This window comes from Cydia amplana, chromosome Z (genome assembly GCF_948474715.1).
Source record: "Cydia amplana chromosome Z, ilCydAmpl1.1, whole genome shotgun sequence".
Lineage (NCBI taxonomy): Eukaryota > Metazoa > Arthropoda > Insecta > Lepidoptera > Tortricidae > Cydia > Cydia amplana.
Window position 1 is genome coordinate 11,426,239 of NC_086096.1, and position 25,797 is coordinate 11,452,035.

Consider the following 25,797-nt stretch of genomic DNA (forward strand, 5'->3'; position numbering starts at 1 on the left):
TTTGTTCAGCAATTGCAGAAAAACAAAAGAACATCTCGGTTCGAATTATACTTTTTTTTAATGTCAATGAATAAACCTTAGCGGCCAGTAACGAAAGAAATTTTAGAAGAGGTCGTAAGATATCAATACCGAGAATATTTTGAACGCCCCTCGTATAAGACGCTCAGAAATGTCTTTGTATAATGATTTACTTATGTTTTGATTTTTATTACTTAGACTTTAAAGTTTACTGTAGGACGCAATGTATTGCGAATTTTGTTATGTTTAAAGCGTGACAAATGGTGACAAACAACGTCAAATACACTGATGTCAGCGTATATTGAAAATAATATTTACTTAATTTGTATGAGAATGATAAAATCTAAAGATATCATAATTTTTAAGAGTTGTTATTCAAAAGTTATATCGATTGAGGAATACAATATATGGTGTAATTATTGGTTCCTACTGTCACAAATCAAATCCTGAACTTTAATTACACCCCAAGCAAATTAGAACTTGGCACCCAATATAAATCTCAATTCTTTTTCCGGCGAAGTCAACAACGCATCTTTTTAGACCTTTTTAACAAGGAATAGGGTTAGAAATCCAATATACATGCAATGTACTTCTTACTTATTTTTTAAGTACCGTAAAACGGGGTGAGTAGGTTTCGCGGGGAGAGGTGGGATATGAATGGGGAGAGAAGGTTTGAGAGGAGGGTGAGAAGGGATTTTAAGGCTACTGCTACAAAAATACTGTATTCCAATTTAAAATGGAGCTATAGTAATACGCATAATAAAAACAAATCGATCCAACAATCTTCCAAAATCACCTTTGTAAGAAAACCCCTCTCACCCCAAATACGAGGCACCATGGGGTGAGGTGGGTTTTCCTCTTTATCGTCAAAGTTATGAAATGGAACTACCGAAAATAAAATAAAAACTAAAATACAAACGTCCGGAACACTTATTATATACACCATTCAGTTTTCATATGTAAAAATAAAATGTTATCGGGGTTTGAATTTCAGTTTTGACCCTACTCTCCCCATTTTACGGTAACTGGTTGGCGGCTACGAAAACAAAAGCAGATAATAGGATTGTAATAAATAATAAAATGCCATTATTAGTGCAGGTAAGTGAACAAGCTCAGTTCAAAAGATTTTTACTAAGTATACCTAGTACCTACCTACCTAAATATTCGAGAGATCTAAGTAGTATTTAACTTTGTACAAAGTCAAACAATTGAACTTTTAATTTTGTAACAAGACTGTAATGCGCATGACTGAAATACTGAAATAATTATGGCACGTAGGAAAACTAATAGTATGTTTTCTTATGTTTAGGACAGAACATAGGACGCTTCAAGAATGTAACATGTTTGATTGTATATGTAGTTCATGACGACATACAACATTATGGTACAGTATTAATTAAATATGTATGGCAAGCAGGTGGCGCGGGAAGCTCGCGTGAGGGGCGCTGTGGTCGCAACATTGATCCGCCGCCCCGCCCCACGCCACTTGGCCGCACTTCACGCTGGTCGACAGGCAAACCGTTGCTCACTTCGCTTCAACAATTTTATGTATGAAACCTAAGTAGTATCTATACAATTGTGTTGTTTGGTAACCTCTCATTAACAAAACTTGTTACGACTCCGCGACGCAAAGGTCACTATTAGTCGAATACGCCACTCAGGCTATGGTTGGCGTAGCTACACTATTGACATTTTTTTACTTTCTTCACATTGTTACAGTAATCTTTGTGTCAGCTACAGCTACGGATCGAAAGTCACGAAATACGCGATGACAGTTCGCACGAACGTTCGTGAGCTTATTCCGTCTCGTTGTTGTTGTGCATAGTATGCAGTTGTAGCAACATATTTTTTTTAAATTCACTTGTTCTTATTACAAGTAACGCTGATTTACTCTTTTGAGTTTAACTGTGCTCTATTGAGTTTGAAAGTGAAACGCAGTGGAAACAATACGTGGAACAGTTTGTTGGTGATTTAAAGTTGAACTCGATCTAGTCGTCTGACGAAAGGAAGTGATAAGGCGGCACCACGTTTCGCCATAGTAAATTACGTTATTCAAACCATTTTCCGGCGAGAGGTTCACCATCTACTGTACGCGGGCAATCTGTAAAAGCATCGTCATTGAGTCGAATAGAAGCATCGCCGAGACTGTCAGGAGCGGGATCCGAATGCGGCCGCGGCGGGGGCGGCGTCGCGGCCGCCGGCGGCGTCCGCCCCGGGTACGGCTACGAGGCGCTGTCGGCCGCGAGCGACGGCAGCGAGGGCGAGCCTGACGACGCGCCCGACTACACCGCTTTCGAGATGGAGCTGTCAGGCGGTGGCGAGTCCGCCGAGGGGCCCTCGTCGCGGGGCTCGGCTAAGGTCAACTTCCCCCCCGACGTGGAACTAGAGAGACGTCCTACCGCAACCGCGGCCACCGCCACCTACCACCGCGGCCGAGGACGGTCGATGAGCGCCTGGAGTGATATCAGCCGATCCAGCATACGCTTTGAAGAAAGGTCAGTCTTAAATAAATTAAGTATTTTCTTCATAAATCGTCATGACAAATAGTTGTTTATAGAAGTCACTACATGTGTACTATACAGGTAAGTGTAAAATATTTATTTAGGTAGGTATACCATTGAAACGTCAGGTCAGAATATATATATATTATTTAGATTACCATGCTGTTCACAATTCAGTGTTGAGAGGAACGTAAAACAAATATCGTTGTGCTATGCCTACGAGGTATAGAAGAGAGGAAGACGTACATAAAGGGCGTTTAGTAAAGGGGATTTCTACATCCACTCACCAATACCTTATTTTTTAGGGAATTAATCAACCGCCATTCGTATAGCTAAAATGTTTGACGCATTCTGCCGCGACGCGACGGACCCGTCTTAGCATGCGCAATTCGGAACTCTTGCTTACATTCGCAAGAGCTTTAGTACCTACAATCGTTACAATAATTTCAACCTTAGACCACACACAAATTGCTGTTTTAATCGAAGGCTGGCGCGTACCTACTTCGCTTTATATATCTTTTAAATATAGGTACCTATCCATTTATAGGAAACGTTATAAATAGATGATGTAGGCGTTCTTTCTCAACGAACATCTGATATAAAAACCTAAGTAAGGTTTATTCGGGTAATTCCGAAAATCATTATAAAATCACTCATATTTCGTTGTAGTAAGCGTCAGCTTTCGGAATTATCCACCACTTTCGTTCATTCGGAAATACCCGAATACACCTTATATTATTTTTCCAAATCTATCCACCATATGGGTCAAGGGGACCCGATTGACATCTACCGTAAGAGCGTTATACTTAAACGGCTACAGGAGTTCCAAGTCATATTGGAAATTCACCAGTTACGATGGTCTACCCATACTAATTTTAATTTTTAACAAGCTGAACGATCTGCGAACGATTACTATTAAGCTTAGAAAAAATTTAAAAGTGGAAAAAATACTGTCTTGGGTGAGACTTGAACTCACGGCCTCTAGATCGAAAAAAAAAATAACAATAAAATTAAAATTAGTATGGGTAGCACATCGTATCTTGTGTGAGTTTACAATATGACTTGGAACTCCGGTAGCCGTTTAAGAAGTATAACGCTCTTACGATAGACCTACATTAGCAGGCGTGGCTCACTCCGCGATTTCGTCTCGTCGCTACAAGTACATGCGGTCCACACCATTTTTGGTGTCTAGCCATAGTAGTTGCCGCGCACCGCTACGAAACGGATGCCTGCTCGCGCATGCGCCACCTAGCGGTCATATCTGTCGTAAAAGACGCGTTTTGTTAGAGAGTGAATCTTTTGTACCTAGTATTATTTATTCTGTGACATTAGTTACTCTTAAGGATGACTCACGTGTCCGGGCCGGAGCTTCCGGAGCTTCGTTTTCTATGGAAAGCATCACCTAATTACCTTTCACCATCATTGACCTGTACATCAATAAAATGATGGTTCAAACAGCGTCCATAAGAGTGCGGCACTTGCGCAAATGGAAAGAAAAGTAAGCTTCAAAACACTTACAAAACTATTACAAAGCTTCGCCAAACTGTAAAACAGTTTGTTGCCGTATGAAATAGATATTTATATTATATCCGTTTATTGTTTTGAACGATAGGTCCAAAATATAGAAGAGCACATTTCCATTTTAGTTTCCTTGGTTCTCCTAAATATTGGGACTAGAAGTAATTTTTAACATGTTTTAATGTGTTGAATGTTGTCATGTTGTGTTGTTTGTTTGTGTAATTAAATATATGTACAAAACGCGAGAGTTTAAAGTGTTATGTTTTAATATGTAGGTAAAACTAAGACAAGTATTACGAGAGGATGACTTACGTTAGCCGGGTCCGGGTCGAGCTACCGGCGCTTACTTTTCTATGACAGATGACCGTGATCACGTGAAGATTGCCATAGAAAACGAAGCGCCGGAAGCTCCGGCCCGGATCCAACCCGGTCTATCGGGAGTCATTCAAGTTCAATTATACTTATATTTAAACAATTTAAGTTAAATTTTCGTAGTAAAATCGACTCAAAATAAATGCCATTTACGCCATACAGTTTTTAAAATTTCGTTCATTTTATTCGAAGAGCAATGCTTATGATGAAGGAACTGGGGCGGAAATATCGCTAAAATCAGCAATATCAGCATTGAGCACGGCGCAGCGCACTCGGTTGCCGCGCTTTTGTGTTTCAGACTCGCGTCCATATCCTACGGTGCAATAATTACTTACGTATTTATGTATTTTAAACCACTTTATACTGTCCTTATAGGCCATTTTAATATTTTAAACTGACTTCCAAAAGTAGGTTTTCAACTCGTCGACGTCTCTCGAATTTGACATTTTGTTCTCAGAAAGCATTGTTTGGTAAAGTTTAGTTGTGGTTTAGTTTTAGCTTAGTAATTTATTCATTAACAATATTAATCGTGAATAAAATATAAAAATATCAACAAAAAAAAAAACACTTTCAATATTCACATTGCTTAGCGGAAAAAAACAAAGTTAATATTTACAAAAGCATTACATGGAACTATATAAAATATAACAGTTTATTTATACTGTTGCTGGAGCTACAGAGTCTATAAATAGAAATTATAGTTGAGCTAATAAAAATAGAAATATCAGGTGAACGTTTATCACCCTAACAGCCGAAGCCTTAGGTCCACCTGACATTAGCTCTGCTATCTACCTAACCATGACATTTTAGGTCCGGATGGACAAAGGTACCTACAAGGCCGGACACCGATTACGTCGGTTCATCTCTACTCAAGTATTCACTCCGAAGCGAAGATTCTATATCCACCTAGTTGTCTGTATAGGCAGCTGTGTGGCCTGTGTGGGGTAATCACAGCCTTTAGATTGCTGTGTGCTAAGATGCCTCACTATCTATCCCCAATCTAATCTGCTCTGACCGAATTTGGCCCATGGATCACAGTATCATACTGGTCATATAATACGAGTAGGGGAAACTGGGGAGGGTTGATCACCCCTTTTGTTTTTAGCATACATTTTCTTAACTATTTGTAGTATTGAAAAACTTTATAGACCATACGACTCAGAATTTATCTCTTCATTAATAGTTTGAATTAGAACAGATTTGTGCAATAAATTAGATCATTATTTAATGAAAACCCATACTGTTGACTTTTACCATGTGTCCCCTATGTAAGGGAGACTTGTTTACCCCTGGTCGGGAGCCTTGATCCTAGGGGGATCAAGTGACCCTGGTTCTTGGGACACATGGTAAACATATTTTTACCATGTCTCCCCATACCAGATTTTCATTGATTATATAACTCGGATCGCTATTAGCAATGCATCTATAATTTGTAAAATACACAGCAAACATATATATATTGCATCTTCCATGCTTTGAAGTTGTATTTCCGGTAATCAGATATCTAAGCCGAAGGGATCAAGTCTTCCAGATTTGGGGACACTTGGTAAAAAGATTTTAAGTGGTAATGTCATATTTCGAGGGTAGTATCTACATTAATTTATTCACTTTATCTACAGAAAATTAATATATGAAGATATCAAACACATATTAATCCATAATCTTATACTTTTAAAAAACAATGTAATCGTATTATCCATAAAACAACATAAAATAGGGAATCAATTTATGTACTAAAAAAAAAACAAAAATCTAAGTTATTAACATAAAATTTCTTGTAACAAGCAAATTTTTTTAAAGTTCTTATGAAGGTATTTTTAGCGTCAGATACCTAAAGCAATTTTAGTTTTTTTACCCATCACTGGTCGTTATTGTTTACTATAATAAATAAGTTTAGAAATTTACTGCTCACGTTTCGAGGACGGTGTTTGAGCTGCATAATCCTAAAATCCTTTCTATGGACCGTCGGTTCTATAGTACATAAGGTCGGAAAGCCATTGAAATAGCATTTCATCCATAAAAACAAATATCGCCGGTTGAAAACCAAATATCGTTATAAGTGTTTTTGTCAACCGAGTAACATCCCCTGTGTGTAAAACGTTTAACTTGATAACTTGAAAAAAGACCAAGTACGGGTAGTTCGTAAAATGTTGATGTCAACTTTAGTCAGTCTTCAAAGGCCACGGGGATAATTCCGATTTCGGAGTCGGTTGTATAATTAAAAACTGAATTATACGCCATTAAATTCCGTTTTAATAAACAATAATGAGTCAAAAACCTTGAAAGTTTAAATCAGTGTTTCTCTGGTCGTACTTTCGCGGCATGATTTACTAAAGAAAAGAAAATATTTATGATAGCTCTATGAATCATTTTGTAAGTAAATTTATTACAATTTATACTTGATCGCTTTGGGGGTGACATGATCCCGGAATCATATCTCCCCTGAAGAAAAAGACAAAGTCTCCCCATACATAGTAAGATTATAAAACGTGCCGTACTCGAAACATGTGTTCGCGTATATCAATGTAATCCAAGTTAATCATCACTTCAATAAACAACAAATAAAATAAGCACACTCACTAACATCATTTCCATCTCATATTATAAAATAAATCCAGTTAAAGCTTACCGAAAATTGAATATAGTACGCAGAAAATCTTTCACCGTCCGCCATTTTTGAACCACTGACTTTTCCGATACAGTGCCATGACAGAACGTGAAGTTAGGAACGAATGAATGAGTGTTACCAGCGCAAAAAATTGTATCTCGTTTGGTTTGATTAAAAATGAAGTTTACCAAGTGTCCCCTAGGGATCGACCCTCCCCACCCTCACCTACATATAATGTTTTTCTGGGCCCAATAATGCGATTTATTAGTTCAATATAATAATATGTTACTTTAGATCAGCGATTCCACACATGTGTTACTGAAAATGCCTATTTATTCTAGAAACATACATTAAACCTAAAAGTATTTTTATTATCATTCACTTTATTTATTTCTGATCTTAGGTTAGGTTATTTTATAATATGGATATAAAAATAAAATACAAAAACACTTACAAAAACAATACAAAATACATATAAACACATTATAAAAAACCTAACCTAGGGTGCCGCCAGCAGCGGGGCAAGGCCCAAGCTACCGGTGGTCAGGGCTGCAGAGACAGGAACCGGCGGACTATCCGCGCCGTGTCCAAGATCACCGCCTTCTGCATCTGGCCCTTGATCCAACCACCTAGCGAGAGTCTCTCAAATTATTATCATTATTTTTATATACTTTATTTCCCATTTTCCATTGAAGAATGCTTTTTACCTTCGGTTTATTTCCGGTTTTCGTTTCCTTTGAAAACCTAGAACCCGTGGCGCGGGTAATTTTCTTCATAAGACGGTGGTGGTGTACCTATTTTAATCAGGTGTTATTTGAAATAGTTTGTCTAACGTTATAATTTGTGAATAATTTATTCATGTCCGTTTCGCAGTTTCTTTGGCCTTTGCCTTTTCAGATAATTCATTCCACAATATTCTATTTACCACACCAGCTTACAAAAAGCACCTTACAAATGGCTGAATAGTGCCATTGCCATACAACTGTCGATATTTAAACGTTCATTATGATCCATATCTAGCTAACTATAAAAAATCTGATTATCCAAAAAAAAAATACCATACAAATGTCGAAAAAACACCCATTCAAAAATGTCTCCATCCAGTAGTTAAGTTTAATTTGGTTTGATGGTAGAATGATCATTAGTAGGGGAGTGTCTAATGATTATTACCTTTCGTCAGATCAGCTTTCAAAAATTGTCGAAGAATATCCGGGAAAAAATCTGTTCTACTTGATGTGGCTTGATGTGGGTCAATCGATTAAGCTCACCTGGCTTAGTTCTGGCTTTAGTTCTGTACAGATTGCTGTTTTTTCTGACTGTCCAAATTATGGTTGGAAATGTATGGGAGGTAGGGGAACATTGGGCAGTCGGGAGGCTCGGGCACCCCCTTGTAAATCGTCCTGATTTCCCCTACCTCCCCTACACTTTGTCGCTCGTTCTAATCGATTCCTTTAGATTATGGATTTTTCCATTTCCATCGCTTTCTTTCTAGGTACACCAGCTAGTTTGACCTTCACACGGCATGTGTACCTAAATATGTATACATATAGGTACATACATCTATTACTTCCAGCGTAAACGTTTCTCTTTATTAGTGACCCATCCACAGAAGGCCTAAGGCGTTGTATTAGCCTGTCTCTGGTGTGGCTGATTTGTGGGTTCATCGTGTGATTGATTTTATGTCAACAACAATCGCATATTTGCAATCGCTTAGTAAAGACTGGCACTAACTAAGTACTTACATAATAATTGGCGTAACTTAAAGTGTAAATTGAGTTATTCGGTAAATTATACGTAATTATAGCCATAAAATATTATAAAACATAATTTTTAGTTTTTACCTCCATAAATATTTATTTCGTACCGAAAGGTTATTATTGTGTGGATTATTGTTACGTGTCGGTGAGTGTGCTACAGATCGCTTATTCACCGTCTTTATTTTTGTTTAGGCAAGCGCGATCCATCGTACCCGCGAAACGTCCGCTTTATGATAAATATGCATCCATTTTTCTTTACTTCTTTAACAATACAGGATCGTGATTGGATATTGTTTACATCGATAAGCTAACTTACATTAGGTATCTATCAGTACAATATAAGGAGTATACAAGGACACTTCACAGAACATTATAAAAGCGGAATCCTCTACGATTTTGAGGTTAGGCATTTTGCCTTGTAAGTTGTAATATCGCTTTGCTCGGAAAACATAAAAAGGATCACACGAGTGTTTTAATGCCTAATTATGGACAGTTACATACACTACTTTATATACACACATACTTATAACAAACTTTCTAATATGATATCACATCTGCCACTTGAAGAAATTGGGCGGGGAAGTACTTAAACCTATTAGTTTATTTTTTTATTTTATTGGAATACCAATCCTTGTCCTGTTGTTGTCCTGAATACAGGGCAACAACAGCCGTAAATATACAACTTACATAAGTATTATTGTTTTCCTGACCTCTGTAACAATGTGCTGATATTTTACGGACAAGTAGGTAGGCTCGTCAACAAAGGCCGGGATCCAGCACAATGGGATTACGCCAGTAAGGGAGATAAGACGATGTTCTAAATTTCGGCAGACACGTAAGCCTTTTGTGGCCTACACCGTGAAATAGATACTTTGGTCTGAATCCCAAGCCTAATGAGGGCAAAATGGCATCGATACAAAAATATTAGTTATGTACCTACCTATTTACCGAGCATCACAGAACATATTAAAGAGGTTAGAATGGCTATCGCGCGCAGTTAGTATCGGAAGTATCGGAACCGGTGTTGCCGCTCGTTCCTCTCCACATTTACTAACACTCGCGCAACGGTAGTAAAAACTTGTGTGCCTGGTGAATGGATACGCCTCTTTTAGACAGATTTGATGTCTGGCTTCTTAATCTGAAGGTTATTCTGGCGCAAAAAGGCATGTTTACTTCGTTTTCGGTCAGCGCGGGCGAGTAGCATGCGAGCGTTTGCTCAAAACCGGCGGCGACACGTACCCTGCTCGCATCGCCATTCTAACTTGTTCTGTGCCGAGCATCTTGCTAAAGCATCTCTTGCTACAGTAACAAAATGATTCCTTTTCGTTTAATACCCTCATTAGTCGTCATAGTTTGTGTACCTACGTAGTGGTAGTGTGGTACCTATAACAAAATACTTACGGATATTTGTATTATCCGAATTTCAGAAAACCGAATAGCAAAAAGTATTCCTATTCTTTCGGTACTCATTAAATTTTTGAAGTGAAAACTTTTTAGCGGCGCTGGGCACTTTTTGAAGTGGGCTAAAAAATTATAAACTCGAGACAGCGTAAGGGGATCACGTGACCGTAAGGGGCGTAAGGCGATCACGTGACCGTAAGGGGCGTAATGTTTAGATGGCCACTCATAATTTAGATGGCATTTAAATAAATAAATAGAATACCTCCGCTAAACGCATGTATCGTATTACCGGGCGTCGGTAACATAGTGAGGTGAGTTTTCACTTCTATCGGCACTCCCGGAGTGCAACCGTTGTTTTTTTTTAACGTACTTACCCATTAAATTCATTAATAAGGTTTCACAATCGGAAAATCGTACCGATTTGAATTTTAATGGATAAAATTTAAAAATAACACATCGCCTTGATCATCAGATAATTAAAGATATTACAAATGTTATCAAAGTGAATGCTATATGTGTGTGTCATTCAAAATCAGCATAAAAAAGTTAATCTCTAGTAGATTAACATGGACAAACAACTCGAAGCAACTGTCACGCAGGGTAAAATATATCTAATATAGGTACACTCAAACACACCCACTTTGTCAGCAGAAAAAGGAACGAAATTCAAATTTTCTATGGTAGGGTCAACCCTTCACGCCTACATATATATGTAATATCTGAGAGTTCGAGCTTTGCTCGGAAAAGATATAAGAACTCAAAAATGCGCGTTTTCCCAGAGGTAAGATCGTGTTTTCGCCCGCGAAAACCCCCATATAGCAAATTTCATCGAAATATTTAAGTATATAAATATAAACAAGAATTGCTCGTTTCGAGGTATAAGATAAGATAAATATTGTAAAATACGTGTATTAATAAAATATACTTAGGTACTTATTAAAATAATTAATAATTAGCGATGGTTTAAATTGTCCATATTACAAATCATCATCTAATAATCAAGTCAGTTTATCAAAATAAATGCTTTTATTTTTGGTAGGTAGGTATGTGATATTACATATTTCAGGCATAATAGATCATTTCATGCAATTTTACTTAGTATATCTGGTTAACCAAGGTTTGCGTTCTGAACACAAACAGTATTTTATATATTATTCTCAGCTAAAATCAGAACCCTCCCCGGGTCAATGTCAAAAAACAATGAGCGATGCTTGGAAACCGCGAATAATATCGGTCCAGCAAAATTCAGATTCTATTCAGCATTTAAAAATAATAACTAGAATAGTATAGGAAATCAGCCAACTGATGATTTATTCAAACCGTTGTCCGTTGCCGAGCTTCGCTGCTCTGTTGGTTAAATTACTTTGATATGAATCGCATTTTTAAATTCAGTTTATTTTAAAACGTATTTTATGCGACCCACCTGATTAGAAATTTTAATGTTACCAACGATATTTATCTTTATTCGAAGTATAATCATATACTTAACAACCTACAATTTTTGATTTAACGCGTGCGCTCAAGGATACCTACATTTATAGTATGTGCGGAAAGAGCAGAATCGTAGAATGTATTGGATCCCATACATTTCACGACTCTTCTCTTTCCGCACAGACTCGATCTATACATAATATTACCTATGTACACATATAGAACAAGTCAACATGAGAAGAATACAACGGAAGCATGTGTTACACATACATTTAATAATCACTACGGTTAGGTACTCGGTATTATTGACGCGTCTGACGCGCAATCGGCGTTTGAGGTCTCAAACTTGGATTATTCATTGGGCCAACATCATAACAAGTCTGCAAAAAATCAGAACTACCGGATTTGATGCAAACGCTAAATGTATAAAGTTACTGGATTAAAATACTTGGCGGGCGAAATACAGTGTGTAAATCCAATACGGGCGAATATTCAAACGGTGGTTAGCATAGGACCTAAAAAGTATATTGAAATAGATTTTACTTAGAAATGCATTGAAAATTTTAACCATACAAAATAATTCGGCCCGCAATGTAATACACCACACACCGCACACGTTACGGGATACGAGCTTTTTAAAGTAACTGTCAACGCTTGTTAGCAGTTACTATGAAAAGCTCGTATCTCGTAATGTCATTATCATCTTCTGTTTCTTAATGTTTACAGTACATGCTGCTCGGTACATGTGGAAAAAATTAATCACGGGGTCATAATTAAGTGTAACTTAAAAAAACATCTTAATTAATGATAAGACGGGTAAATTCTATATCTGGTTTAATTTATTGCCCGTATTTGCCTTACACACTGTATATAGCGACGAAACCAACCACCTGGAAAAAATATAAAATTACCTACAGCTACTTCATCTCCGTATTGGTCTCAGCATTATTGCCACACCTCGCAAAGGGTAACCTAGTCCCAAGAATTGGCGTTGACACTCGATTTTACGATAGCGACCTTGATTGTTTACCTACCTAAAGCATTTCGCATAGGTAATGATTTCATTGTACCCCTATACTCGTAGGTACCGTGCGATTGGCAGCTAAATCATTCGAACACTATTGAGTAGGCATATTGAACGATCATACCTAGCACCCAATTTTAGAACGACCGAACAAGCTTATTTATTGGGTACCTACTAGAGCTATGAAATATTAATTAGTACCAGTTTAAACATTAATACTACGTTTTGGGACAATGAAGCCAAATAAAATAACCGCCAGTATTAATAATTTTGCGGTGCTATTTTCACCGGATATATGTTAAACATTGACTTATTTTGAAAGCGCCCTGAATGTACTACGTTCTTTCATGTAATTAATATCGTTCATGTTGTACAAGTTATTGTATTGAATGCAAATGCACGTGAATTTTATTTTAAAGTGCACACAGTGGTTTGCTAAAGCAAATAATAGTATTTTATACAGTCGTGATATAATGGAGAGCTTTTCAGTCGAGTAGGCCACGAAGCTTGCTGAGAAAAATATTTTTTTTTGTTTTACATCTAGCTCATCATCACGATAAATAATTATGAGAGCTCGATCAATAATTGTAGAGTAAAGGTGTCGTTCCAGTGCAGACTGCACCAGCATTACAGCCGCAGTATTGCAACGCGCCATCGCCATTACAGTATTGTCGCAACTCAGCAGCATTGCAGCGCAACGTTACTGCCGACTCCAAATGTAAAAATCGATGTTGCTGCCCGGAATTATGACATTTGTGGCAGCAATGCAGTTGGCAATAATGTCGCGCTGCAATACTGCAGCAGTAATACTGGTACAGTCTGAATCCGAACGTCACCTTTATAGTCACTCTTCGTTATTATCTGAAAGTCTCTCGCTCGACCTCCGTGTGCTTGTCGCAGGTACTTGTAGGACTCTTCACCTCTCTTAGATATGTGTTTTGGCTTTCCTTCACTCGACCCTGCCCTCCAAAATGTTGAAAAAAAGCTGCAATTAATGTTATGTAGCAATGTTTCTTGTAACATTGGTCAAAGTGAACGCCCCTTTATTGCTTATGGGTCTGATACAGTTGTACCTCGACGGTATGTCTTCATAGAAACACGCGGTAATAGTGCTCTTGAGCTCTAACGCTGTAAGCCGGTGACTTTGCTCTTGATATATAGCCCAATCAAACGAGGCCGTATTGACCGAAAACGCGGCTGCCCATGTCCCAAACAAGAAATAAGCATTACCAGCTCTTAACATAACTAACATACTATTTTTATGATTTTTATTTAAGATTTATTTCATAACTTAATTTACTTAAGGTGGTTCGACTAGGTTACTCAAAGCTTAACCCTCGCTAGATGGCGCCACTTTCGCAAAATTTCATGTTTTATTTTTTTGTGGAATGGTCTTGTTATTTGTATACTTAAAAGTATGTTTAGCGAACTCTTTAAGTAAATATTGAACTATTAAAATAAACATTGAATACTTCATTGTTCATAAACCACCCTTTAAAGTCGACGGAGTGTTGCTGTCATGCTTTTTCCTACTATAACTCACACATGCAAACAGTGTTTCCGTGATGCTTGTAGTAGACAATTTCACACAACGTAAGTATGCTGCAATAGCGTTATGGTATGTTCGTGGAAATACGTGCAAGAGGATTGGGGTTCAAGACTGGTGCGAGTAGGTAATTTCATTTTGTTTATTTTTGTCCCTTTTGTGTTATCTTAACGAGTAATCATTATATATATATATATTTATTTATATATTTGGATGATATCAGAAACGGCTCTAACGATTTCGATGAAATTTGCTATAAGGGGTTTGATCTCTTAGCTAGGTCTGATCTGTGAGAAAACGCGCATTTTTGGGTTTTTATATGTTTTCTGAGCTTTGGTCGGTCTCTCAGATATTCAATCTCTTCTTCCTCGCGTGGGGTCCGCTTGGCAACTAATCCCAGAATTGGCATGGGCACTAGTTTTTACGAAAGCGACTGCCCTGACCTTCCAACCCAGAGAGTAAACTTATCGGGATTAGTCCGGTTTCCTCACATTGGTTTCTTTCACCGAAAAATAGGTATCGGTATATAAATAAGTTCCGGTAAATAGGTATCAAATGATATTTCGTACAAAAGTTCCAAAAAATCATTGGTACGACGGTACCTACGAGCCGGGGTTAGAACCCGCGACCTCCGGATTGCAAGTCGCACGCTCTTTCCGCTAGGCCACCAGCGCTTCCCCCAGATATTCAGTATCATCATCATCACTATCACTATCACTACATAGTATAAAACAAAGTCGCTTTCCTGTCTGTCTGTCTGTATGCTTAGATCTTTAAAAGTACGCAACGGATTTTCATGCGGTTTTTTTAATAGATAGAGTGATTCAAGAGGAAGGTTTATGTATAATTTGTTAAGCCGTGCGAAGCCGGGGCGAGTCGCTATTATCAAAAAATTACTTTATCAACATTTTCAAAAAAAAAATCAATAACCTGATTTTCACAGATTATGATCTTTTTGGGTTCTTCCAACTCAGAATCACTAGCATATTCTTGTTGAATCCTGAAGCTAATATAAAAACTATGTCCCAAATATTTGTATAGAAGTTTTAGTTTCCGCTACGTCACGCAGGCTGGGAAACATTTTTGATACTAAAACCTGACGTAATGACCGACATTTTAGGATATCTTTTTATGCTAGGATGGAGAATACCTACTGACGATTCTTAGTAGAATGAGCCCAAGGAAGTCCAGGTTTGTAAGTGTCAGGTATCAGGTTTTTTTAAAGCGCTAATAGTTTGTTCTACAAGTAAAGCAATCCCTTACTCCCCAGCCTCTAATAAAGTAGTAGGTAATTGTAAAATAAAAGAAAAACTTTTTTTTTATTATGAATTCAAGTACCTACAGTACATTTTTTCATATTTGTTATCCGTAGTAGTCCCTGTACCTGAAAGAAATATAATTATCATGAATCATGATAGGAAAAAATCTCTAGTGTAATAGGAAGAAAGATGATGCAACAATATGGATTCTAATAAAGTTATAATCAAGTTATAATTTACTTACCTGGTAGTAACTAGTAATAATTGTGTTTTTCATTCATAGACAAAATTCCATTATTTTCAACCACAGGAAATTTTATACATTTTTTTTTTATTGCTGTGAGGATGTCCTGATTGTAAAAATCAAAGAGATTAGGTAGAGTATAATTTCTAATTATCTTTGTAAAAATTAAACGAATACGCTTAGCCCATACTTAATCAATCGATTTTTGAAAATAAGAAAAATAAAAAATAAAAAACAATACGAAATTTAGGTGTAAAAAAAATACAAAAAGTTATGTCCCAGCATACAATGACTGGGGATAGAACCGGGAACCTTCCGTTTGTAAGCAAAAAAGCGACTGTTTACAAAACGCACCATGATAGTTCTTAGCTAAGCTGACGAAATTCGGGTACTTATTCAACAAAATCGGGTAGGTCAACAAAATTGCACTAAACATGACGGCACTTCAAATTCACGCCGTGGTCAGCCCGGCAACGTCGGAAATGGTATGGCAACGTCGCAAATGTATCCGTACACGAGATTTGTGACGCACACATACGTAAAATTGATGAAAAGTTAACTATGATTTTTGCATGATTTCTGTATGAAACATTGTTTTCCTATTCATTTAGCGAAAATGAATATTCGAAAGAAGATAAATGCGGAAATATTTATGTAGTAATAGTGTGTAGTTACTTAATGAAAGTCGATTGAATTTTGTATGAAAATCGAACCACCTTAAAACTAAGCGCGTTTTCACATTGTCCGATCCGATATCGGATATCGGATAACAATAAAATGTATTTTTTTTCTTTTGTTTTTTTTTCTTTATTACATTTATTCATTTAAGAAATGTACCGTAAAATGGGGTGAGTAGGTGCAAAACTGACATTCAAACCTCGATAACATTTTATTTTTTCATATGCAAACTGAATGGTGTATATAATAAGTGTTCCGTAAGTTTGTATTTTCGTTTTTATTTTATTTTGGGTAGTTCCATTTCATAACTTTGACGATAAACAGGAAAACCCACCTCACCCCGTAGTCCCTCGTATTTGGGGTGAGTTGGGTTTTCATACAAAGGTGATTTTGGAAGATTGTTGGATCGATTTTTTTTATTATGAGTATTATTATAGCTCCAATTTAAATTGGAATGCATTGTTTTTGTGGCAGTAGCCTTAAAAAACCATCTCACCCCCCTTTCAAACCTTCTCTCCCCATTCATAACCCAACTGTCCCCGCGAAGCCTACTCACCCCATTTTACGGTACATGTCAAAAAGAAAACGTTAACATAGCCGATATCGTATTGGCACTTCGAATAATTTCAGACATATCGGACGCACAAATCGTATGAATACGCTCTAATTTACGTCGGTTTCAGGAAATGCTAAGCTACTTAGGCGGTAGATTACTTTTTTAAATTGAACTCGGCTCTAGTTCCTCTTTAATCACATTTCTTGCACATTCATTTAGTACCCATCATGTCCACCGTTTAATAAACAGTGTTTAATTATACTTGTTAACTATATCTAGTAAAAAATTCTTCGTATCATATCATTTTGCCTTATAAACTCTATAAATATTTGTGTCGAAGGACTCACTGGGAGTTCTACTTATGCATCGGTAATATTATTATTAATAATTATTTATACTCAGATAGTGGACTTTACGTGATTCTTTTGAGCAGCAGCTGGTTAGAATTTATACTTCTAAATAAATTGAAAATTATAAATATAAACGAGGAAATTGAAACATGATATTCTACGGGTTATGCCCTCGAGCGCTCACTTTACTAATAGACCGCGAGCCACGAACAGGTTTCCATGACTAATCGCCTCCCGGGCGATAACTCGTATAGTGGTTAACGGCTACGTATGATGAATCCTCATGGACGTCAGCTGCCGCTCCGTTGGTGGGTTGAGGAATGGCAGCCACCGAAACACGTAAAAATAAAATTATTTTCAGTCATCGCCTCCCGTTTGATACTTTGTCAGATGAAAGTTTAGGTGCTATTGTTAATAAAAAAAAATCGTCAGCTGGTTGTATCGCGGGGGAAAGAACGTCAGCTGTGCACATGAACATGTAAAAAAAAATTTTTTTTCAGTCATCGCCTCCCGTTTGATACTTTGCCAGATGATAGTTTAGGTGCTATTGTTAATAAAAAAATCGTCAGCCGGTTGTATCGCGGTGGAAAGACCGTCATCTGATCACATAAACGTGTAAAAGATTTTTTTTTCAATCATCGCCTCCCGACTGAGACTGTTTCAGCAGGTAGTTTAAAAGTATATTGTGAATTTAAAAAATCGTCATCCGGTTGTATCGCGGTGGAAAGAGCGTCAGCTGTTCACATGAACATGTAAAAAATATATACCTATATTCAGTCATCGCCTCCCGCTTGATACTTTGTCATATGATAGTTTAAGTGCTATTGTTAATAAACAAACGTCAGCTGGTTGTATCGCGGTGGCAAGACCGTCAGCTGATCACATGAACATAGTAATTTAGCACTATACATAATGTAATGTAAAAGATCACTTGGTTAACTATTTCTATATTCTTATCATTTGGGTATACATATTTTCATTACCTTTACTTGATAATGATAACCTTCAAGCCATAAAGACGATGAAGAAATTAAAAGAAAAAAACGTTCAAACTTACGACAGTTGGAAGTGTGTGTTTTTAAGAGTGGCCCTTGTTAAACGGCGGCTCTTATTCGACGCAGGTACCTTATTAATATGTTTTCTTAGATTTAGATAGGTGAGAGATGCTCTCGTCATCGGGTGTGCACCATCAGCTGACGGTATTCTACGCAATACAACCGGATGACGATTTTTTAAATTCACAATAAACTTTTAAACTACCTGCTCAAACAGTCTCAGTCAGGAGGCGATGATTAAAAAAAAAATTTATACACTTTTATGTGATCAGATGACGGTCTTTCCACCGCGATACAACCGGCTGAGATTTTTTAAATTCACAATAGCAGGTGCTATTGTGAATTTAAAACTTAAAACTATCATCTGACAAAGTATCAAACGGGACGCGATGACTGAAACCAATTATTTTATTTGTTCATGTGACCAGCTGACGGTGATTCCACCGCGATACAACCGGCTGACGATTTTTTAAATTAACAATAGCACCCAAACTATCATCTGGCAAAGTATCAAACGGGAGGCGATGACTAAAAAAAATTTTTTTTTACATGTTCATGTGCACAGCTGACGGTGTTTCCACCGCGATACAACCGGCTGACGATTTTTTTTTATCAACTAGCACCTAAACTATCATATAACAAAGTATCAAGCGGGAGGCGATGACTGAAAAGAAATTTTTTTTTACATGTTCATGTGAACAGCTGATGCTCTTTCCACCACGGTACAACCGGCTGACGATTTTTTTTATTAACAATAGCACCTAAACTATCATCTGGCCTTATCAAATGGGAGGCGATGACTGAAAAATATTTTTTTTTTACATGTTCATGTGCACAGCTGACGGTGTTTCCACCGCGATACAACCGGCTGACGATTTTTTTTTATCAACTAGCACCTAAACTATCATATAACAAAGTATCAAGCGGGAGGCGATGACTGAAAAGAAATTTTTTTTACATGTTCATGTGAACAGCTGATGCTCTTTCCACCACGGTACAACCGGCTGACGATTTTTTTTATTAACAATAGCACCTAAACTATCATCTGGCCTTATCAAATGGGAGGCGATGACTAAAAAAAATTTTTTTTTTACATGTTCATGTGCACAGCTGACGGTGTTTCCACCGCGATACAACCGGCTGACGATTTTTTTTTATCAACTAGCACCTAAACTATCATATAACAAAGTATCAAGCGGGAGGCGATGACTGAAAAGAACATTTTTTTTACATGTTCATGTGAACAGCTGATGCTCTTTCCACCACGGTACAACCGGCTGACGATTTTTTTTATTAACAATAGCACCTAAACTATCATCTGGCCTTATCAAATGGGAGGCGATGACTGAAAAATATTTTTTTTTATATGTTCATGTGTACAGCTGACGGTGATTCCACCGCGATACAACCGACTGACTATTTTTTTTTATTAACAACAGCACCTAAACTATCGTCTGGCAAAGTATCAAACGGGAGGCGATGACTGAAAAAAATACTTTTTTTTACATGTTCATGTGCACAGCTGACGGTGTTTCCACCGCGATACAACCGGCTGACGATTTTTTTTTATCAACTAGCACCTAAACTATCATATAACAAAGTATCAAGCGGGAGGCGATGACTGAAAAGAAATTTTTTTTTACATGTTCATGTGAACAGCTGATGCTCTTTCCACCACGGTACAACCGGCTGACGATTTTTTTTATTAACAATAGCACCTAAACTATCATCTGGCCTTATCAAATGGGAGGCGATGACTGAAAAATATTTTTTTTTATATGTTCATGTGCACAGCTGACGGTGTTTCCACCGCGATACAACCGGCTGACGATTTTTTTTTATCAACTAGCACCTAAACTATCATATAACAAAGTATCAAGCGGGAGGCGATGACTGAAAAGAAATTTTTTTTTACATGTTCATGTGAACAGCTGATGCTCTTTCCACCACGGTACAACCGGCTGACGATTTTTTTTATTAACAATAGCACCTAAACTATCATCTGGCCTTATCAAATGGGAGGCGATGACTGAAAAATATTTTTTTTTTACATGTTCATGTGCACAGCTGACGGTGTTTCCACCGCGATACAACCGGCTGACGATTTTTTTTTATCAACTAGCACCTAAACTATCATATAACAAAGTATCAAGCGGGAGGCGATGACTGAAAAGAAATTTTTTTTACATGTTCATGTGAACAGCTGATGCTCTTTCCACCACGGTACAACCGGCTGACGATTTTTTTTATTAACAATAGCACCTAAACTATCATCTGGCCTTATCAAATGGGAGGCGATGACTAAAAAAAATTTTTTTTTTACATGTTCATGTGCACAGCTGACGGTGTTTCCACCGCGATACAACCGGCTGACGATTTTTTTTTATCAACTAGCACCTAAACTATCATATAACAAAGTATCAAGCGGGAGGCGATGACTGAAAAGAACATTTTTTTTACATGTTCATGTGAACAGCTGATGCTCTTTCCACCACGGTACAACCGGCTGACGATTTTTTTTATTAACAATAGCACCTAAACTATCATCTGGCCTTATCAAATGGGAGGCGATGACTGAAAAATATTTTTTTTTATATGTTCATGTGTACAGCTGACGGTGATTCCACCGCGATACAACCGACTGACTATTTTTTTTTATTAACAACAGCACCTAAACTATCGTCTGGCAAAGTATCAAACGGGAGGCGATGACTGAAAAAAATACTTTTTTTTACATGTTCATGTGCACAGCTGACGGTGTTTCCACCGCGATACAACCGGCTGACGATTTTTTTTTATCAACTAGCACCTAAACTATCATATAACAAAGTATCAAGCGGGAGGCGATGACTGAAAAGAAATTTTTTTTTACATGTTCATGTGAACAGCTGATGCTCTTTCCACCACGGTACAACCGGCTGACGATTTTTTTTATTAACAATAGCACCTAAACTATCATCTGGCCTTATCAAATGGGAGGCGATGACTGAAAAATATTTTTTTTTATATGTTCATGTGTACAGCTGACGGTGATTCCACCGCGATACAACCGACTGACTATTTTTTTTTATTAACAACAGCACCTAAACTATCGTCTGGCAAAGTATCAAACGGGAGGCGATGACTGAAAAAAATACTTTTTTTTACATGTTCATGTGCACAGCTGACGCTCTTTCCACCGCGATACAACCGGCTGACGATTTTTGTATTAACAATAGCACCTAAACTTTCATCTGGCAAAGTATCAAACGGGAGGCGATGACTGTAAATATATATTTTTACGTGTTTCGGTGGCTGCCATTCCTCAACCCACCAACGGAGCGGCAGCTGACGTCCACGAGGGTTCATCATATATGGCCGTTAACCACTATACGAGTTTTCACCCGGGAGGCGATGACCGACGAAATTTGTGCCTGGCCCGCGGTCTATAACTAAGCTATTGAGTTAAGATTGCGCGATCGAATCGGTCACCAAATTTAGCAGAGGAGCGTCGCGTCGTGTCTCTTTTTGTCATCGTTATCTTGTAGCTTTGTTCCTGCATTTTGTCAGGGCTCATTTGGAGAGCTGGAGTTCGCTCGGCAACCTCCTATACTTAAGAATAGTATGAATTGGCATTTTACAAAAGCGATTGCCATCTGACCTCACAACCTAGCTTTTCCTTACTATTGATCTGATAGGAGAGTAGAGTTCAGCGTTACCGCACCGCATTTTATTTACATATCACTGTCAGTCAGTTAATTGACAGATTAAGGTGCTGTAGTAGAAAAAGGTAATTAATTGCCTGAATTTTAGGATTACAGAAATTTTTAAATCATCCCCTATTAATCTCCGGAAATCAATGACGTTTGCCGGATCATGTGACACGTGAAGGATCAAGGTGAGTGGTCGAGCCGCGAGCCGAGAGGAGAGCACAGGGCAGGCAGTGTAGGCGAGGGGCGCGGGGGCGGGGGCGGGCAGTGGGGCAGGAGTCGGAGGGCGGCTTCTCGCGGCGCTGCCGACTGAAATCACGTTTAGTCTTACGGACGATGTGAAACGCGCGACGAACGCGCCGCCGCCGTGCCGCCCTCCGCGTCCGACCGCGAACTCATGTAAACACCGATCGGACCTTGCCTACTCGTGTCTGCAGCAAAAACGACCCCTCATCACAGTAAATTTGCTAACTAATTGGCTTACGATAACTTTTAACTCACTATCTCCGAAACATTTAGTTTGCATTGTAATTAATCCGTTTTCAAAATTAAGAGCGATACAGGATTAGCGGAAATGGAATTAGGGGACGATATATTTTTCATATATGGACGCAGTGGGTTCGTATTTCTTATATGACACTGTAAATAAAATCATGAGCTAGTCACTGGTTGCACTCTCACATCCATCTGCTATGAGTTTTTCTACATCAACTGTAAATTAAATACCTAAGCTTTGTAGAACAGTAATTAGTTCTTTGTGACGCAGCGTCACCGCTATTTCCGACCATCGACTTACTGACTGAAGATCGCGCGAGATCACTGCAACCTTTATTGTAGCCAGGAAAGCATGTTGACAGTATTTCCTGCAATGACAAATCAGAGCGCATGTAGATTACCTGCTAAATATGGATTTTTGAGGTCAACTGACACGACAAAAACTCGCGGGGGCAAAAATAGACTATTGTCTCGCGCCACAACGGTGCAGCACTCAAGACGATGGCTCTTCTTCCGTCCTGCTCGCAGCGGGACGGGACGTCGACCTTCCCCTCACCTTAATTTTATTTTTAACTATGTGACTGGTCCAAGTTATCCAAGTTGTTGTTCAAGTATCCTCTATAGTTTCGGGTTCGCAATAAAATGATAGGTACCTCGCATGCAACTCTACCACCAGGTCATAGATTACATTTTAATACATTCTCTCCATAAAACATATTTCGTCGTACAGCTCACTTGTAATTAATTATTTTAGTTGAGGAAAATTACTCTACCGTAAAATGGGGTGAGTAGGGTTAGCGGGGAGAGTTGGGTTATGAATGGGGAGAGAAGGGATGAAAGGGGGGTGAGATGGGATTTTTAGGCTACTGCTATAAAAATAATGTATTCCAATTTAAAATGGAGCTATAGTAATACTCAGAATAAAAAAAACGATCCAACCATCTTCCAAAATCACCTTTGTATGAAATTCCATCTCACTCCAATTACGAGGGACTACGGGGTGAGGTGGGATTTCTTGTTTATCGTCAAAGTTATGAAATGGCACTACCCAAAATAAAATAAAAACTAAAATACAAACGTCCGGAACATTTATTATATGTATACACCATTCAGTTTGCATATATAAAAATAAAATGTTATCGAGGTTTGAATGTCAGTTTTGCCCCTACTCATCCCATTTTACGGTAAGTACTTAATTACATTACCTGATGTTTAAACCTACACTTAAGTTTATTTTAAGTTTTTTACAGTTACTAGTTTAGTCTTAATAATAAGTTAAACTGTTAAGTAAATTTATTAAATGTTAAGTAAGTAAGAAAGTAAGTAAATATTAGGTAAATTAGGTATTTATTGGTTAGGAAATTAAAACAGATGTTACTAATTTCAAGTATTATATGGTTTAGGACCACGGACGCGCGCGCGCTTCACCATACTAACGTAGTTCCCATTTTCCTCTCTAGATATGGACATTATGGAATATAACTCACCCAGGGAAAACCGGTTAAACCTGAAGTTACCATGGTTACCAATTGGACCCAGTGTTAACGGTATAACCGGGTTAGTGGGATGGTGCACGTGACGCTAAAACCACTTGCTAATTAATCGATCTAACCCATACAACCATACATCTATAGCAATGCGCACCCAATGGATGTAGAGTGATGCTATCGACGATCCTATTGCTTGTCCCACATGTGTCCGACACACACAAGTGAGTACATAAACAGCATATAGATTCATGCACACCTAGTTTGCGATAAACTCGCTAGACTTGAGCGCCAGGGCTACTTACGTCAGTTATATTCGTATGTTACATACCCCATAATATACATACTTATACTCGCGACCGTTAGGTATATAACGTACTCGTCAAATTTAGTTTTTACCTTTTTATTTGCCTGTTGTCAGTACGACCTTTACGATTCTTACCTTTCCTTCGATTCTGTTCAGGAAGGCAAGGCACGTTTCACGCTTTCAGAAGGTACCTACTTCTTATATGCTCGTACTGATTGTACGACTCTCCATTCAAAAAACTCAAATAACTAACGGCGAGAGACTTTTTCTATATTTTTGTCGGCAGTACTATGGAAATGTAACGTCTCGCGCATATTCTTTTTCTATATGGGAGTTTACAAGTCGACAAATTCTTGTACATTTTTACTTAAATCTTTACACTGATACAGAGATACAGTATAACTTATTGGTAAAAGTAACAAATACATTTACTTACATTATTAATGTGTAATTATGAATTTAAATAGGAGTTTATAGAAATAATTTGTAGTAAATTTAGATTTAAAATTACAGAGAGAAACAGTTCTTTCGAGGACTATATAGTTTATATATACATTCATAACTCATCGATATTCAACTATTTATTTGTTTAGTCGGGACGGGGATAACTGCAAAGGAATAGGTATGGGTGGTTATGGTGTCTAATATACAGTGCGTAAATCCAATACGGGCGAAAATTTAAACGGTGGTTAGCACAGGACCTAAGAAGTATATTGAGATAGATTTTACTTAGAAATACAATGAATTTTTTAATCATACAAAATAATTCGGCCCGCAATGTAATACACTACACAAGTTACGGGATACGAGATTTTTAAAGTAACTGTGAACGCTTGTTGGCAGTTACAATAAAAAGCTCGTATCTCGTAATGTCATGTCATCTTATGTTTCTTAATGTTTGCAGTACATTGCTGCTCGGTACATCGGAAAAAAAATAATTACGGGGTCATAATTAAGTGTAACTTAAAAAAAACTTCTTAATTAATGATTACACGTGTAAATTCTATATCTGGTTTAATTTATTGCCCGTATTGGACTTACACACTGTATACTATTACGTGGAAATCACTCTGACGCCGCATCCGTTAACCACATCAGTGTGTTAACCGCCTTAATTGGCGTAGGTAATCCAGAGTTAACTTAGGCACAATCGACACTGTGGTCGCTGGCGGTGGCGCAGACTGCGCTTGTTTAGTTAGGTACTATTTCCCGCGCAGCAACTAAGCTATGTGCTGTATAACGATGATCTGGCTTGCCATTGAATAGAAACGTAGAGACTAACGTGGACTCGTATGATCTGGACAAGTTACAAATTCAATTTGCGTTTGTTGCAAAAAAAAATAGAATTAATATTACAACCATAATTAATCATTATGGTTGTAAGTAATATACAGGGTCTACAACTCTACATCTTGTAAAAACGACACCCATTCATAAACAGTTTCGATGTACTGCCATCAGCCGCAAAAGTGCAGGCGAATTTATCAATGAATTCATTCAT

General features: G+C 37.7%; 1 protein-coding gene across 2 annotated transcripts in view; it reads left to right on the forward strand.

The window, feature by feature from the left end:
• The first annotated feature begins 1,891 nt into the window (after positions 1–1,891).
• Positions 1,892–25,797, forward strand: part of LOC134661320 (potassium channel subfamily T member 1) — a 98,274-nt gene continuing 74,368 nt past the window's right edge. For both annotated transcript variants that reach the window (XM_063517323.1, XM_063517325.1), the window contains exon 1: positions 1,892–2,513. In XM_063517323.1, coding sequence (XP_063373393.1) covers positions 2,317–2,513 — 197 coding nt within the window. In that variant the 5' untranslated portion in view covers positions 1,892–2,316. The remainder of the gene's footprint in view (positions 2,514–25,797) is intronic.